This window comes from Megalobrama amblycephala, linkage group LG1 (genome assembly GCF_018812025.1).
Source record: "Megalobrama amblycephala isolate DHTTF-2021 linkage group LG1, ASM1881202v1, whole genome shotgun sequence".
In the NCBI taxonomy this organism is placed as follows: Eukaryota; Metazoa; Chordata; class Actinopteri; order Cypriniformes; family Xenocyprididae; genus Megalobrama; species Megalobrama amblycephala.
Genome location: NC_063044.1, coordinates 20,834,637 through 20,850,965, shown reverse-complemented (window position 1 = coordinate 20,850,965; position 16,329 = coordinate 20,834,637). Strand labels below are relative to the sequence as shown.

At 38.1% G+C, this 16,329-nt stretch overlaps 2 protein-coding genes across 7 annotated transcripts in view; one reads left to right on the top strand and one right to left on the bottom strand.

Moving 5' to 3' along the window:
- LOC125244061 (stonustoxin subunit alpha-like) overlaps window positions 1–11,761 on the top strand; it is a 1,172,099-nt gene extending 1,160,338 nt beyond the window's left edge. For 3 of the 4 annotated variants that reach the window (XM_048153995.1, XM_048154003.1, XM_048154011.1), the window contains 2 exons: window positions 10,834–10,869; window positions 11,106–11,761. In XM_048153995.1, coding sequence (XP_048009952.1) covers window positions 10,834–10,869; window positions 11,106–11,632 — 563 coding nt within the window. In that variant the 3' untranslated portion in view covers window positions 11,633–11,761. Of the gene's footprint in view, window positions 1–10,833; window positions 10,973–11,105 lie in introns of all 4 variants that reach the window. The other variant, XM_048154017.1, reaches the window with a different exon arrangement.
- LOC125243939 (gastrula zinc finger protein XlCGF57.1-like) overlaps window positions 1–16,329 on the bottom strand; it is an 848,513-nt gene that overhangs the window by 83,937 nt on the left and 748,247 nt on the right. The window lies entirely within an intron of this gene.

The following is a 16,329-nucleotide window of genomic DNA, read 5'->3' as shown; positions in this document are numbered from 1 at the left end:
TGCATTTATGAACATGAAGGAAACACTGATCTGTATGACTGGCAGTGCCGGCCCGAGCCTCTTGGGGGCCCTAAGCAGCATTTGATTTGGGGGCCCCCCTCCCACCACGTGAAGTCACCTGTGGTTGAAGATTATTGACACAAATGTCACACTATAATGTTACATTATAAATGAATACAGTGAGGTTATGTATTAATACAAAATAAATAATAAAAAAATCAATACTTAAAATACTTTATTCTTAAACTTCTGTATACAAACTGTAACAAAACATGAAATAAATAATTAGCAAATGCAAATGTGCATTAAATGTGCAATCTTTTAAATAAAACCAAAATAGACAAACATCTATGCAGGAAGTAATGCAGGACTAATGAGTAGATCTACATTAACACTTCAGCTACTACTATTAACTACTATAGAATCAAGTTTAACTAATCAGTAAGTAATATCAAATTTAGAAGATAGTTCCTTATTAACTAATCAGTAATTACCTAATGATATTACCATCATTAATAACTATTAACTAATGGACAAATTGTAAAGAACATTAGCATGTGTCTGAGATGTAATCAGTCATAATTTTTACTTTGAATATAATCATAAAATGCATCATTAATTACTCAAGTGTTAGCTAGTCACTATGCAGGAACTAATACTGATCACGAACCATTATTTTAAAGTGAAAAACATGTTTTTCACTTTAAAATAATGGTCCTGATCACTAGTAACGTTAGTTCCTGCATAGTGACTAGGTAACACTTGAGTAATTAATGATGCATTTTATGACCACACTGAGAGTAAAAAAAAGACAATTGCTCACATCTCAAACACTTTAATGTTGTGATTAGTAATTAATTAGTAATTCTTTATAATTTCTCATAGTTACCTATTAGTTATTATTGATGCCAATGTCATTCTCTAATTATTGATTAGCTAATAAGGAACTATCTTTGTCCTAAATTTGATATTACTTACTGATTAGTTAAGCTTGTTTCTATATTAGTTAATAGTAGTAGCTCAAGTGTTAATGTAGATCTACTCATTAGTCCTGCATTACTTCCTGCATAGTTACTTATTAATGACGGACCATTATTCTAAAGTGTTACCGAGGATAGCACTGCTACATCACTCGCCACCATATTAATAAATAAATAATAAAGAAATAAAGAAATATGGCATCCCTTTCAACTTAAACTGATATCTATAATCAATACGTGAAATACACCTAGATAAATGTATATTAATAATGCGATTTAACGTTAGCTCTGGTGATGGCTTATATAAGATCATGAGTCATGACTAGCTGCTACCTCAAGTGACATGAGCACAATTTGTGCTGCTGCACAAAACATTCTGTAAATAATTATGCAAACATACCTTTATCTTGCTCTTTTTTCTCCTCCTCTGTCTTTTTCTTCTTTCTTTTTTCGGCACCAGAGGGATACATCCTTTTTTGTGACATGGCTTATCATTTATAACATTTATTACAGTGACGTGCACTTGCGCGCCGGCGCGAATTGTCAATGCACGCGAGGTGTCTATGCGCAATTGCACATGACTCAAACGCTAGCAGACACAGCAGCAGTTGTCGGCAAATCAGAATTTTCTTGTCTCGAATTATTTATTTATTCATTCGTATTCATTCATTCATTCATTCATTCATTTATATCACTTGTTTAAGTTATTTAATTGTAAAAAAAAAAAAAAAAAAAAAAAAAAAAAACACGATTGGGGGGCCCCCTATTGGCCAGGGGGCCCCAAGCAGCCGCTTAGTTCGCTTATGCCTCGGGCCGGCCCTGATGACTGGATTGCTCATTGTGTTCTGATCTGCCAGCAAATTTTAACTACTTTAAACTGAAAACTTTCAAACTTCAAGATTTTAAAACTAATTCAAACTTTCTGGTCCGGCTTTGTCAAGTCAACCTAAAGTTTGCCTTAAATTTCTTTTTTAATCTAGTTTCCTATTAATTCAATAGAACACGGCCAAAACTGGCCCACCAGCAATAATATTATTTTTATTATATTTTTAATATTATTATAGTTATTTTTATCTGTTCCGCATCTCCCAAATATGTGTGTTTTAGCAAGGCGGTCTGTCACAGATCCCTTGTCTCCTGGACTCCAATTCCCATAATCCTCCTGTTCTCCACACCTGCACTCACTTCCCTCGTCATCTCCCCATCATCACTCATCATCATCACCTGGACTTCCTCATTTGCACTCCCTTTATATTGGACTCACTCCCTTCACTCCTTGTCTCTTCTGAATGTTGTTTAGTGTGTATGTTTTGTGCCTGATCTGAGTTTATTCATTAAATACACATTATTGTGGATATCCACTCATGCTTCGTCTCTACCGCAACATATGCACGTAACAGTTGCAAGTTGGTGAGTGATGATACTTGCCAGGTTACATGTCACTACTCTGCTTTGTTAATTTATCCAGTGTAAATCTTGGCTTTTTGTTAACCCTCTGGAGTCTGAGGCTGAACTGTGCCAACATGAAAAACTGAAAAGGAGGCCTGGCAAGGCCTACTACTTTTAGCAACATGTGGTGCCAGCCAGTGGTCATAAATAGGGACCAAGCTGAAGGGGACCAGCTCTAGACCCAACAAAATAATTGTGGGTGACTAGCTACAACAACCTGAGATAAGCCTACACATTCCAACAGGCAATGTACCAAAAATTACATGGTACAATAAATATCCTAACATGGTCTAAAGGAGGCCTACAAGGCCTACCACCTCAAACAAACATGAGCACAAGCCTGAGGCAGTGCTATGATACGTGAGCAAACTCGCAAATGCATACCAACAGCACCCAAGATACAAGCTGTACTTAGAAGGAGGCTAACAATAAAGAGCCAACAAACTTAGCAGTATATGTAAAACAGCTGCTGTGGTTATGATCGACTGGGAGCTAACAGAGATATCTCTAATTCTAACCAGAATAAGACTCTCTACACTCAACCTGAGCGTGCAATCCAACAGGTGATGCACTCAGTGAAACACAAACCCTAGCCGGGGAGTACAACAAAACACCACGTTCTTAGATAGCAGGCTATGATTAGCCTCTATCATAGAAACAGGTGCCAACCTGTGGCAGCACTAGAGTAAGCTCACATATATATAAATATGTAGGGCCAAGGCTTAGAACCCAAAGTAAAAATAAATGCTTTGTAATACATGCCATCCAAACAGGATAAATGCTTTCACGAGACAGATCTGTAGATCTGTGCTGAACCCTTGAGAACGGAGGCTAAACACTGGCACCATATGCTCAAACTTGAATATAATTCAAGGGGCTCACAGGAAGACATTATAAAGGTGCTGGTCATATAATTAGAATATCATCAAAAAGTTTATTTATTTCACACTGCACTTCTCACATGGTCACAAATTGAAATTTAAACTGTTAGATGATTCATTATAACTAAGTTAGTACTTAGTTTAGCTTATACCATAATTAAACAGGAATAAATTGTATGTGGAATTTGAAACTCCATCATCTAGAGCAGTATCTGAAACTCCCTGTATCTTTGTAGTTTATTGTTTGTTTTTTAACCTCTAAATGATCCTGAGATTTTTTTTATTAGTGTTGCCCAAGTAGCAGTTTATAGCATTAGGCTCTTAATGTTCTGGATTTTTTGGGGGGGATGCCTGTTGCATTGTTCAGGAACAGGTGTAAATGGTCTTGAATATGAACCTGTAAGTTCTCTGGGGGGATGCATGTGTTCTTTTAGTATGATTCTAATTTTCTGAGATACTGAATTTGGGATTTTCCTTAGTTGTCAGCTATAATCATCAAAATTAAAATAAATAAACATTTGAAATATATCAGTCTGTGTGTAATGAATGAATATAATATACAAGTTTCACTTTTTGAATGGAATTAGAGAAATAAATCAACTTTTTAATAATATTCAAATTATATGACCAGCACCTGTAAGGTATGACAAAGTTATAGAAAGTGGGGCCTAGCAACACTGCATAACTCCTCAAAGATAAGGGCCTACCACCTGGGAAAAGCAGCACCAGGAGGGCTAATAACAGCCTATAACCTTAGATGTTAACCTCAGCCATAGCACCTACATAATAACCGAGGGGAAATGGGCATACGGCCTAACAACTCCCTCAGGAGGAGGCCAGAACTAGGAACTATACAACCTTACAAGGGATAGCGATAATAAGGGTGATGTAATAGACAAACACCTAACCTAGCTCTAGCCTAGCCGCTAGCTAAGGCCTACTGGGCCAAGGAAAGCCTGGGCTTCACTTTAAACTTTTTTCACTTCTCAGACATGAGGAGAAAATTAAGCACTACAAGCCAACCTGCACACAAATAACTGAAGCGACGAGTGCTAACTCAAACCAAACTAACAGTATTAGCTGAGAAGCTACTCCAACATAGGAGGCTACAAAATAGCGGCCATAAAGCGGCCTGCATGTTTTGAAAATTAGCCAACCTAATGATACAGTTATTTTGCCCAAAAGAACCCCTTCTAACTTTACTGACTACATTCTCAGGAAAGCTCTACAGGAAAAACAAGGTCTACACTTTTTATAAACAAAAATATGGACCCAGCTTACCTTCCTGTGGCTCGCAGAACAAAGATTTTTCCTCCTTATTTTCATGCATGAAGAAGGATGAAACCAAAAGTTCTTTTAAGCCTAAAAGCACTTTTACTATCAAGCCACAAGGCAGCCTTTAGAAAAAATATTATCAAAGGCCCAGCCGTCAGCCTAACTGTTAAAGAAGCACCTGAGCATGTTACCCAATAACCTCAGGAGGCGGAGGAAGAGGCGAGGGCAAATGCAAAGTTGCCCTCGCAATGAGAGGGAATCGATCACAGACGCTACTGGTGTATGTGATCGATCACCTCCTCCAAACCTACTTCTTCCTCCTCGAGTCCAGCCATCTCTGTGCCTTGCTCCAAAAGGAGGAGGTGCCTGAGCGGCCATACTGGACCTCTGGCTTGGTCTCAGAGCCTCAGCTCGAGATGGGCCAGCCTCCTGATAAACTACATGCTCAGAAAAACTATACAGGGAAACACGGTTTTATTTTAAAACATAAAATAGACCCATCTCATCTTCCTGTGGCTAAAAGACAGAAGATCCCTAATACTCCCTTATTTACATGAATAAGGATAGAATCTAGGGTTCTTTTAAGCCTAAAAGATCCTCTCACTATCAAATCGAAAAAGTGGGAAAACAGAAATAATCACTATGGGCCCAGCCATCGGTCTGACCATAAGAAGTATCTGAGCATGATATAAAATATATACATTCATATAAATACATATACATTATATATATAGGAGGTGAAAGAAGAAGAGGAGAGTGTAGATATAAATGGCCCTTTAAATAGCGGGGGATCGATTACAAACGCAATGGTGTTTAAAATCGATCACCCATCTCACTCTCGCTTCTTCCTCCTCCAATCTGTCTGGGCTCAGATCTAAATCTGAACGGCTAGAGGGTTTTCCATGCCCTCCCAATCGCAAACAAAGAGATCAGGAAGGAATGGAAAGTCTATGGGAGCTGCAGCATTTATGGACAGAAAGGAACCATTCGTCGAGTCATCCGCGCGGCCCCTTTCTTAACACGCTCACACGGCAGCTCCAGCCTGCCGAAAAGCGCGACCCAAAAACACAGCAGCTCCACATACCCAGCAGCCAGAGGAGCGCTCACTATCGGACGCGATGACGTCTAACACGGACGTCATAGTCATCCACTCATCCTCGTCAGCCCTGGGGAAGCAGAGAGAGAATACAACTCTCTCAAACTTCCCAACGAGCTCACCTGCGAGCCCTATGATTGCAGCCGCCATATTGCCACAGCACACACGGGGCTAGAATCACCAGGCACAGATGCGGACAGCTCTTCCTGATAGGGAGACGCTCACAGTGAACAACAGACAAACACACACACACACACACACACTCACACACACAGACGGCGCCCTCAAGCACTGTCTATGTGTGCTTCTCTCCAGACAGAAAAAAACGCCAGAAACATGTAAATCAAGTGTCAAAAACCTGGGACACGGATGAACACACTCTCCTGAACGTTTGTAAGGCATATATAGAGTAATTCCTTACCGGTGTTGAAAAACAATGGCATAGACAGAACAGTCCCGAAAGACGAGAAGATACTGACTGTTTCCCCTTTTATACCTCCGGGTTTGCGCTATGATGACATCATAGGTAGGGCTGGGCGATATATCGCATGCGATTGTCACGCGCATTTCGTCAGTAAAGCCGGTTCCCTGATTGCCGCTAAATCGCCATCACCTGCTTTCAAATGGAGCGGCATTTAATAAACAGAGCCGTAGTTCACTGATAAGCTACGCAATATCGCGTTCATTATCGAAGGCGATTCATCTGCGATAATGAACGCGATATTGCGTAGCTTATCAGTGATCTACGGCTCTGTCTATTAAATGCCGCTCCATTTAAAAGCAGGTGATGGCGATTTAGCGGTAATCAGGGAACCGGCTTTACTGACGAAATGCGCGTGACAATTGCATGCGATATATCGCCCAGCCCTAGTCATAGGCTGTCGCCGGCCAATAGGATTGGAGTGTTGTGATTCTTTGGCATTCAGACACCTGTCACGAGTGACGGTTCCCCATATGCAGTAAATGCAGAGTTGAGTTCCCTTTCGAAAGGGAACAACAAATCGTCACACCAGCAACAGTAGACTCTTAGACCTGGCGTGAGTGGAGGCGGGTCTAATTTGCATATTCATTGTTCCGTGTATATTAAATGAGGCAAGGTTGTAGAATTACATTCAATCTATTTTAAGGCATGAAGAATTTTTTTTCACTTGATTTATTTTTAATTATGTCATTTTGGTGATCAAAGATGATTTTTAAGGGATAAAATAATTGACTACAGGGGGACTTTAATATGGGCAAGGGAAAAAAAAAAACACACTGCATATGCTCAGAGTAGGCCTATGTGTGAAACAGGCGTTAGTGCGTGTGCACCATTGCGCACAATGTTTGTATACCTCCGAAGATAGTGGGGGTCGCGAGTCACTGGCATTGTTATTTTGGGGGTCGTGGGCTGAATAGTTTGGGAACCCTTTCAATATCTAACCACAAATGTGTCAACATGACCTGTCACATTGGAACACTTTGAAGAACAATTGAATATAGAACATGAATATATGAAATCAAATGTAATATTAATAAATCATAAGCCATAAATGATTAACATGAAATATTAATAAAATGCATGAATATGAATGAATGAATCCGTAATAAATAATTATCCACCCTATTTTAAGTGCCCAGGATAACAATATCATTCATATTCATTATCGTGATATATTGTATTACCGAATATCAGCACGTCTAGTCACAGGCAATTCTAGTTGCATTTTTCAATTACTTTCTTAAATTATCCTTTGACTATGTTCTGGCCCACCATCTAGTGGCAAATTTTTATTTTGGCCCGATGCCAAACTTACTTGGCGACCCCTGGTGTAGGGCAGGGCTTCCCAAACTTTTCAGCCCACGACCCCCAAAATAACAATGCCAGAGACTCACGACCCCCACTATCTTTGGAGGTATACAAACAATGTGCACAATGACGCACACGCAGTAACGCCTGTTTCACACATACTCTGTTTGCAGTGCGTATGCGTTGCATATTTTTTCCCATGCCCATATTAACGGATAAGGGCATTCACACTGCACACCACAGCACATGGATGTAGTCCAGCAGTGCGTTCCACAAGGGCACAGCGCAGCAATCATATACGCAGTCTATTTTTGCTGCGCTGCACCACGTTGAATTAAAATGATAAATAAATAATAATAAATAAACATGTATTGATGCGAAAAACTAGTAATTTCACCATAGACACATACAGTCTCTGTTACACTGTCAACACATGGCTTTTTTGCCTCGGGTAAAGCAAGGAAACGGGCACGTTACCTGCATTTAGGTGAACAAGGAGACTAGCACTCGTCTCTTCGTGAAGGTGGAAAAACAAAATTCTTTATGACCTGATGGATTTCTTGTAAAAAGATTTTAAAGGAAAGAAAAGACGAGTCGGCTGTTTTTGTCAACTTTTAGTTTTACTTTAAAATGTTTGTGATTTTAACATACAGCTTATGTTTAAATGTTTTGCCACTTGCATGAGCAACGTAATAAAAAAATCAAAAGTATTACTTTATATAAATCTAAAGTAATGAATTGAATAAAATGTTTAAATGTAGTGCGTTTAAATGTGACATCTATGAAATACAGTGTAGACCTATACAAAGAGAATAGCAATGCTGACATGCCACGTTCAGTAACAATTTTTGGATTTGAAATAAAAATAAGTAAATGTTGTGTTTGTGATAAGCACCCATGGATCAGTTGCGCAGTGCAAACACATCATATGTGAAAGCACAATAGCGCGTACTGCTCCGCATATGAACTGCCAAGGCATGACGGTGGTGCTCCTCCACTCTCCTCCGCTGGCCTCCCTGCATTGCCTTTGGTCCATATTAACCAACGTTTCATTTCAACAAAAATAATATCCAAATCTTAAAGCCTAAAGAATTACCTATGTGCACATGAATGTTGTGAATGTTTAACATGGTGCTGTAAATTGACCTGCTACAACTGATGCTGTTGCTATTATGTCGTTAATCTGTTGTAATCACCTCAGGAGTCATGATCGAGGGGAAGGAAAATAGAAAGGTTGATGGCTTTTTTTATTTGCATGTTTTTTTTTTTTTTATTTAACTACTATTTTTAGATTTTTGTTACAATTATTGATAAAATCTGCTATTTCTAATCATTATTTTTTTTATATATTTTTATTTCTGGAAATCATCTGGCGACCCCCACTTTGGGAACCACTGGTATAGGGAATACCAATATGGTAGGGTGGTGGCCTCACTTTTTAATGATAATATCATGAGAAATCCAGTTCTCTATATAGTAAATCATTGGAAGGAGATTATATTAGCTATCACAAAATACAGTCAAATGAGAAACATTTTTCAATACGGTTACACATTTATTAATATATTTTCAAAATGAAAAAGTTAAGTAACCCATTTGTTCTCACTACTTTAATTAGTTTGCCCAGCACATTTTCTGTATATCCTCTTTGCTCTAATGTTTCAGTTAAGTCAAGTGAGATATTATTAGAGATATAAGAGATATTATATGTAAAATGCATGTAAAATAAACATTTCATATTTGCTTTAGGTCAGAAATGTTATACAAAAAAAAAAAAAAAAAATCAGTCAAACTAATAAACTTGTCTAATTTGGCCAGTTTGAATTAAAAATAGGCCTATAACATAATATTGCAACGTTGGGCCTAGTTGGGAGCAGAATTTCAGCATTTACACTTACAGTCAGAAAAAATATACAGAACAACTAAGGGTTCATTTGGAGTGCGGATTACTTACATAGCACTATAACAGTAAATATCAATGAATAATAATAATCACCCAACAGTCATATTTTTATGAATTAGAATTTATTAAAAATAAAAAGATAAAATATTAAATACAAAACAGAATGAAAACTTTGTCAAAGAAACGATGTCCAGTGTTCACCTGTAATGGTGTCCGAATGCATTTCAACATCACACTCTCCATTTTGGTAGCACCTCTTTCTGGTGTCATTTCTGAAATGGAAATAAATTCCACTGAAGTCACACATTTCTAAATATACTATACATGCAAACAAGTGTGTTAAAACATGTTAATGATATGCTATTTCATGTTAGCAATGTGTTAAATTGTTAAAATCTATCTATCTATCTATCTATCCACAATGGCTTGAGTGATGCAACAGTTCTTAATATTTCATACATAGTTTTACAGTTATGCAAGTAAACATTTGAAGTAAACTAATTTATCAGCCATTTTCTTCAAGTGTTTTACAGACACAATGATAAATGTTACATAAAGTAAGTAATAATAAAGACAAAGTTACAGTTGTGAGATATAGCCTACACTGTCAGTCACAAGCCAAATCAACAAGACAATATCATGAATATCAAGTCCTTACTGCAAAGGTTTTTACCTCTAAATGAAGAATGACTTGAATGGCTTGAAGTATACAGAGCCTTTAAGAGATGCTTTTCTGCATTGAATTACTTACATTTTACCTTTATTTTATTTACTCTGTTAATGTTACTAATTGAAAGTCATGAGCATATTTCCACTTCACACAACAGTTTGTCATAACAGTGACTGAGTCGTTTAACTTGAAGGACGCTCTTGTGTGCGTCACAGACGGAGAGAGATGCGCTCAAGTTGTAAATGTACACAAGGAATGTAGTTTTTTATATAAATAAAATACATTTTCTGTATTTTTGTATTATTAAACTGGAACCTTATATTATATTGTATAATTTCATATGAAATATTTTATATTAAACATTTAGGGCCCTATGTAGATCATACAAAAAAAAAAAAAAAAAAAAACATTTTAAAAATATATCTTTCCAGCCATTGTTGCCTTGAATTTGTTCATTGTTGAATATGGAGTCAGTGCAGTAAGATCTCGACCCTGATCTGATCCTATAATTTAGTTATTTTACATAATTTACAACTCTAAACAATGTAGTTTATATTCTTTATTAAACATCTATGGAACTGTAGATCATATAATAATAACAATTAATATCAGGCTTTTGTTTGTTGCTGGTAGATTATCTGAGAGGCATAACCAGTGTGAAATCATAATGTTGCTATTGTAAGGATGGAAAAGTTGCAGAATGAGAGTAAAACTGGTGAAACTGGTTCAATCTGGTGAACATGTCTGCTGACATGATAATCACACTCTTCATGTCTCTTGATTTCCACAGACATTGTTTCCTGGACCAGGAGTGACTTCCTACAATGTAAGTCACTGAGAAAACAAGCAGAGAAACTCACTGAGTGTATTCATGTTCTTCCTGGAGAAGAAGAAATAAAACACAACAGAAGAGATTTAGACTTGATCATGTAAATGATGATTTTCACAGGATATCTGCTCAACTGTACTGAGACACTGCTGAAACACTGAACATGAAGAGTTAAGATACATTTAAAGATCAGATTGGTCATTCCTGATTGTGATGTGTTTTATCTCCATCAGATTCCCATCGGTTCACTCCGGATCTGAACACAGTGAATAAAGACCTCCTTCTGTCTGAGGGGAACACAGTGGTTACTAACACTTGGCCAGAGACTCAGTCGTATCCTGATCATCCAGACAGATTTGATCTTTCTCAGGTGTTGTGTAGAGAGAGTGTGAGTGATCAACGCTCTTACTGGGAGATTGAGTGGAGTGGACGTGGTGTGTCTGTATCAGTGTCATATAAGAGCATCTGCAGGATGAGATGGGATAAAGAGTGTGTGTTTGGACGTAATGATCAGTCCTGGAGTTTGATCTGCTCTTACTCCAGTTGCTCATTCAGACACAAAAACATAGAGAGAGTTCTCCCTGTAAAGCCCATCATCAGGAGAATAGGAGTGTATGTGGATCACAGTGCAGGAACCCTGTCCTTCTACAGCATCTCTGGAGACACAATGAGCCTCATCCACACAGTCCAGACCACATTCACTCAACCGCTCTATCCTGGGTTTAGGGTTTATTATGGATCTTCAGTGAAACTGATTTGATGAATCAGAACAGAGAGATTCTACCCATAATGCTTTGAGCTGATAATGAATCAGATGTTATAGAGTCTCTTCATTACATTAATACTGTGACCTGAAATGTCATGTCAGAATAAAAGTGTGCAACACAGATCAGTGTGTGTGTGTGTGTATCTGTGCTTTTCTCAATCTCTGTTTGTCAATGGAAATCACCTTGATTTAGTTCTATTTTCACGAGTTTGTGTGCCCATATAATCTTAGCGTAAGTGGTAAACAGATTTGGCTTGCTGTCTGCTGTAGAGGGGCTCGGAAAGAATATCCTACTCGAGCTCTGATTGCCCCCCTATAACAGGCAAAAATAAGTACAAAAGGAGGAGAAGGGGAGGAGGAGGGATGCCAAAAGAACTAACAACAGGAAGAGGTAAGATGCTGGTTTTATACCTCGGTATTAATTGGAAGATTAGATGGGCGTACTCCTCCCGAAATTACGTTTATTAACTTCACATAGTGTCACATCAATTATAATTTATGAGTGTAGAATAGAGATTTGTTAAAGATCTTGGAATCAAGTGTATTTTAGGAGGCAAAGCACAGAAGCTGCTGCAACATTATTAAGTTGGCTTGAAAAAGCTGAAATGCTGTTTAAACAACTAAGTGTTAAAACATGTTAATAACATGCTAAGAACGCCATAAAAACCATCTGTGACAACTACCAACCACCCAGAACAACCTGACAACCACCCAACAAAAAATCAGAACACCTTAGCAACCACATAGCAACACCCTAGCAACCACCAAGATCATGCCTAGCAACCACACAGGACACTTTAGTAACTTCATACAGCTACAGGTACAGAAAAATACTTTATAATATAATAATACTTTGGGACGTGTGTTTGCTGCCTTTTATTGCTAAGTGTCACTACAATCACAGACTTTTAAAAAATTCAAAAGTAAATGTGTCAGTTCATTCTTTCAAGTATTAATCTGCTGCAGTTTGTTGAGAGCTGTGGAAGCAGATGAATTCAACTGAAATATTGTGGATAAACGAATTCGTAATCACAGTGCTGAAATTACAGTAATAATTGTACAGTAATAATACAGAAAATAAATGTAGGCGATTCTTATTTGCATCGAATTTAAGCAAAGTAAATGCTAACACTGAGCTGAGTTTTTTATGTAGGCCTATAATGAGAAATGCTAGCCATTAGGTTGTCTCTTATATAGTTTGTTTTCTTTTAGTTTTGTTAAGACCCTAAGGTATTTTGTCTGTTTTCATTTGTCATTGTCTGTGTATACTCTTTCTGTATGTATAGTCGTGTCTGTGTTCCAGGTGGGCGTGGTTTCCAGTTACCGTTCAGGAAAAACTGATTGGTCCAGCTAAGTACCTGACCTGTACTTAAGGGCCGCCCCAAACGCCTTTGCCTCGTGCCTTGTTGACTTTGTGCTATCGCCATTTTTCTTCGCTTCCATTGACTTTCTGATTATACTGTTCGTTTCGTCGTTGTTTGAGTGTCGTGCCAGAGAGATTGTGAGTGTATTAGAAGATTGTGAGTGTTTGTTTATTGTTACTATTTCTGATTACCCGGTTTATTTGATTTCTGCCTGTTTGACTATGAATCTGATTTGTTTGCCCAAAACCCATACTGTTGTAAACTTTTGTAAATATTATTTTCACTTCAAGGGAGTGGTTCTGTTCTGGGCAAGAACTCCCTGCGCATCCATGCAGCCTAGCATGGATAAGAGCAGGGAGAGCAGCAATAACCCCCCCAGGGTAAACAGAACAGGACCAACATGCAGATATCATTAAATGTCATGATTTAACATGCACATTTTTCAAGAATTAGTCTGATTCAGGGGAAATAATAAGGCCAATCCTGGCTGAAGAGAGGAGGAGCTGGGGATGGAGGAGGGTAATTTGCTCCTGAGAAATGCAATAGCTGCTGATAATACTGAGGAGCTTATATATAGATGCCGTAATAGGCGTCGTATTCCTATAGGTAGACGCAAGTCACCTGGGAGTCAGCTGATGCAAGCTTGACTGACGTGACCTGCCAGAACTGACGCTAACGCTAGATTAATAATTTGCACGGTTTGGCATGATCCGAGCTAAGCGATCGTTAGATTTAATCATCATTGGCAGTGTGATTTATTGTAGGCCTAATGCTTTTTTACTCAGTAGGTCAGAACAAAAGTGGCAGAAATGTTACTTACTTGTTCAGATGACATTTTCCAGTGAAAATTCTTATATTGGTCAAACTTTCAAGACGTAGAATCTGTGATTCTGAAGTGCAGTATCCACACCGGTGCGGTGACTGACAGCAAACATTAGATTCATCCGCGCTGACGAGCTGTGCCGAGGCACAACGCACGTACAGATAACTGTTGCATAACAGAGATGGCGATAAAAATCACGGACTGCAGCTTTAATGAAACAGTTGGTTATGATCAGCACTTTAATTAATAATATAATAATATTAATAATATAATCAAAATAATGCGTTAATTTTGATTAATTAATCTGAGAAAAAATAACGCTTTAAAAAAATAACGCAGATTAATCCATTCCGTACTGACCTTTGAACCTGGAGCCGTTCTAGCCACCATTCGACTGTAAAATGAAGGAGGGAGACGAGAACCCGCTGGCGCTGCCTGGATCATTGACTGGAACATTTACTTATAAAAAACGGCCTGATTGAAAGTTTTCTGCAGCAAGGAATTTGCATATCACCGGAGTTCGTCCACTCTAAAGTACCACATCAATGCAAAGAATCCAGGAGTTAACGTTAATCCGGAGGTACGACCTAGCACATCCCGTGATACCAACTCTAGCAGTCAACGTCATCTTCAATGATGAACCACACTGGGTTCGTGCACGTGCCTCAAAAGGCTTACAATGAGTTAGAATAGAAAGATACATAACAGCTACGACTCTGTACACTACTTGCTTTATGCAAGCATATAGGATTTACCCTATTATACATTATCGACACAAATTGATAGGTAAAACAACAAACAGCCACCCACAAATAGTCAAAGCATCAGGCTGTCTTTGAGTTCGCAAGAACAACTCGTCAGGCTACAGAAGAATAACAAAATCCCTCCGTTAAATTAGGTTTAATACAGCGAGTGTCACGCAGACCTATAACAACCCAGCCACAACATATAATTGCGAATAACATGCCTTACCTTGACACAGGCCTGAGGTCAGCTTTCTTTGCTTTTGTACTAAACATGAGTGGAATTTGCACTGCAGCGCCCCCACACCTTGATGGTCATGACAAGTATAGCATGTATAGTTATCTTTATTGAAGTTTTGAAGTTTTATCTTTATTGAATTAGGTTTAAATCAAAACACTTTTTGGAGCTTTATTATTCAATATGTCATTATTCAATTATGTCATTTTTAGTAGTATTTACTAAGATAACATTGTACACTGTTGGCCCTGAGGCATTTATTGATGATCTCAATGGACTCGGTTCGGTGAGAAATACGTTTTTTCTAGACTACTACTAGTTGTTCATTTAAGCAATTAGTCGAAAAATTGCACATTTATATTGATTTAATAACTTAAATATATACTGGATAGAATACTAAACCATAATGAGTGTTTATTCTGCAATCACACGCACATAAAGCTAGCCATAAACCGGCAAAAATATAATTATGAATGTTTAAAAAATAGCAAGGAGACATTTAAATTGTTTATTAATAAACTGGTGTTTTTTTTGTCAGTGTCGGCTGAAAAAATGAGGAGTGTCAGCTGAGATTGACTCACCATCTTTGCAGTAGTGGACGCACCTAGAGAGAAATACACATTTCATAGGGATTGCATAACCAGAGAGTGGCCTATTTCTTTTCATTTTGAATTGTTTTGTTTAAAAGTAGACATTTAAAGTTTTCTATAGATATATTTTTCATTTACAAGTTGATTGTACTGAAATGTGTGTTGGCAGTGCCTGTACACAGCCATCCTATAATGATAAAAATCCATCCAGTGTTTTTTTTTAAATCTCCTTATATGTTTTCAGCCGTCTCAAATCGAGCCGTCTGACCGTGTGACGTCACATGGTCGGACGCCCCTCCCACGATTGTTAATTGACAGCAGCGTTTCAACACAGACCTGTCCTGAGCGAGCTGTTGATACGCTCGAGCAGAATGGCGTCTAAGCGATTGTGGTGTTCTGTTCTTGGGTGTAATGACAAACACAGCAGTCATTTTGATGTTCCAATATCCGAACCGCTGAAGACGCAGTGACTGAGTTTTGTTTTTGAAGGGAATATTCCCCCCGATCAACGTCAATGCTTTCATGTTTGTGCAAATCATTTCTCACCAGACTGCTTTATAAACGAGGGTCAGTATAAAGCAGGTTTTGCTAAGAAGCTGCTCCTGAAAAAAGGATCGGTACCAACTATTCGTGTTCCTGCTGCACCTCCAGAAGAAGTGAGTGTAACGTTTTATTAACCTTTATATTAATCTTTGCAAATCGCTTGCACGCTTCACGATGAATGCGGCTAAAGTTTACACTCAGGGTACATTACGGCACGCTTTCTATGTACGACGTTCTCAATATAATTCATAATCCCACGTTTATAATGAACAACGCGTTATGGTTATTGTGTTATTACAAACTGTGTACGCAGGTGGTAAATTTAAAAAATCGTGTTGTAATAGTTATTACTGCATGAATCACGCATCACCGACAAGCCTACATTTACCG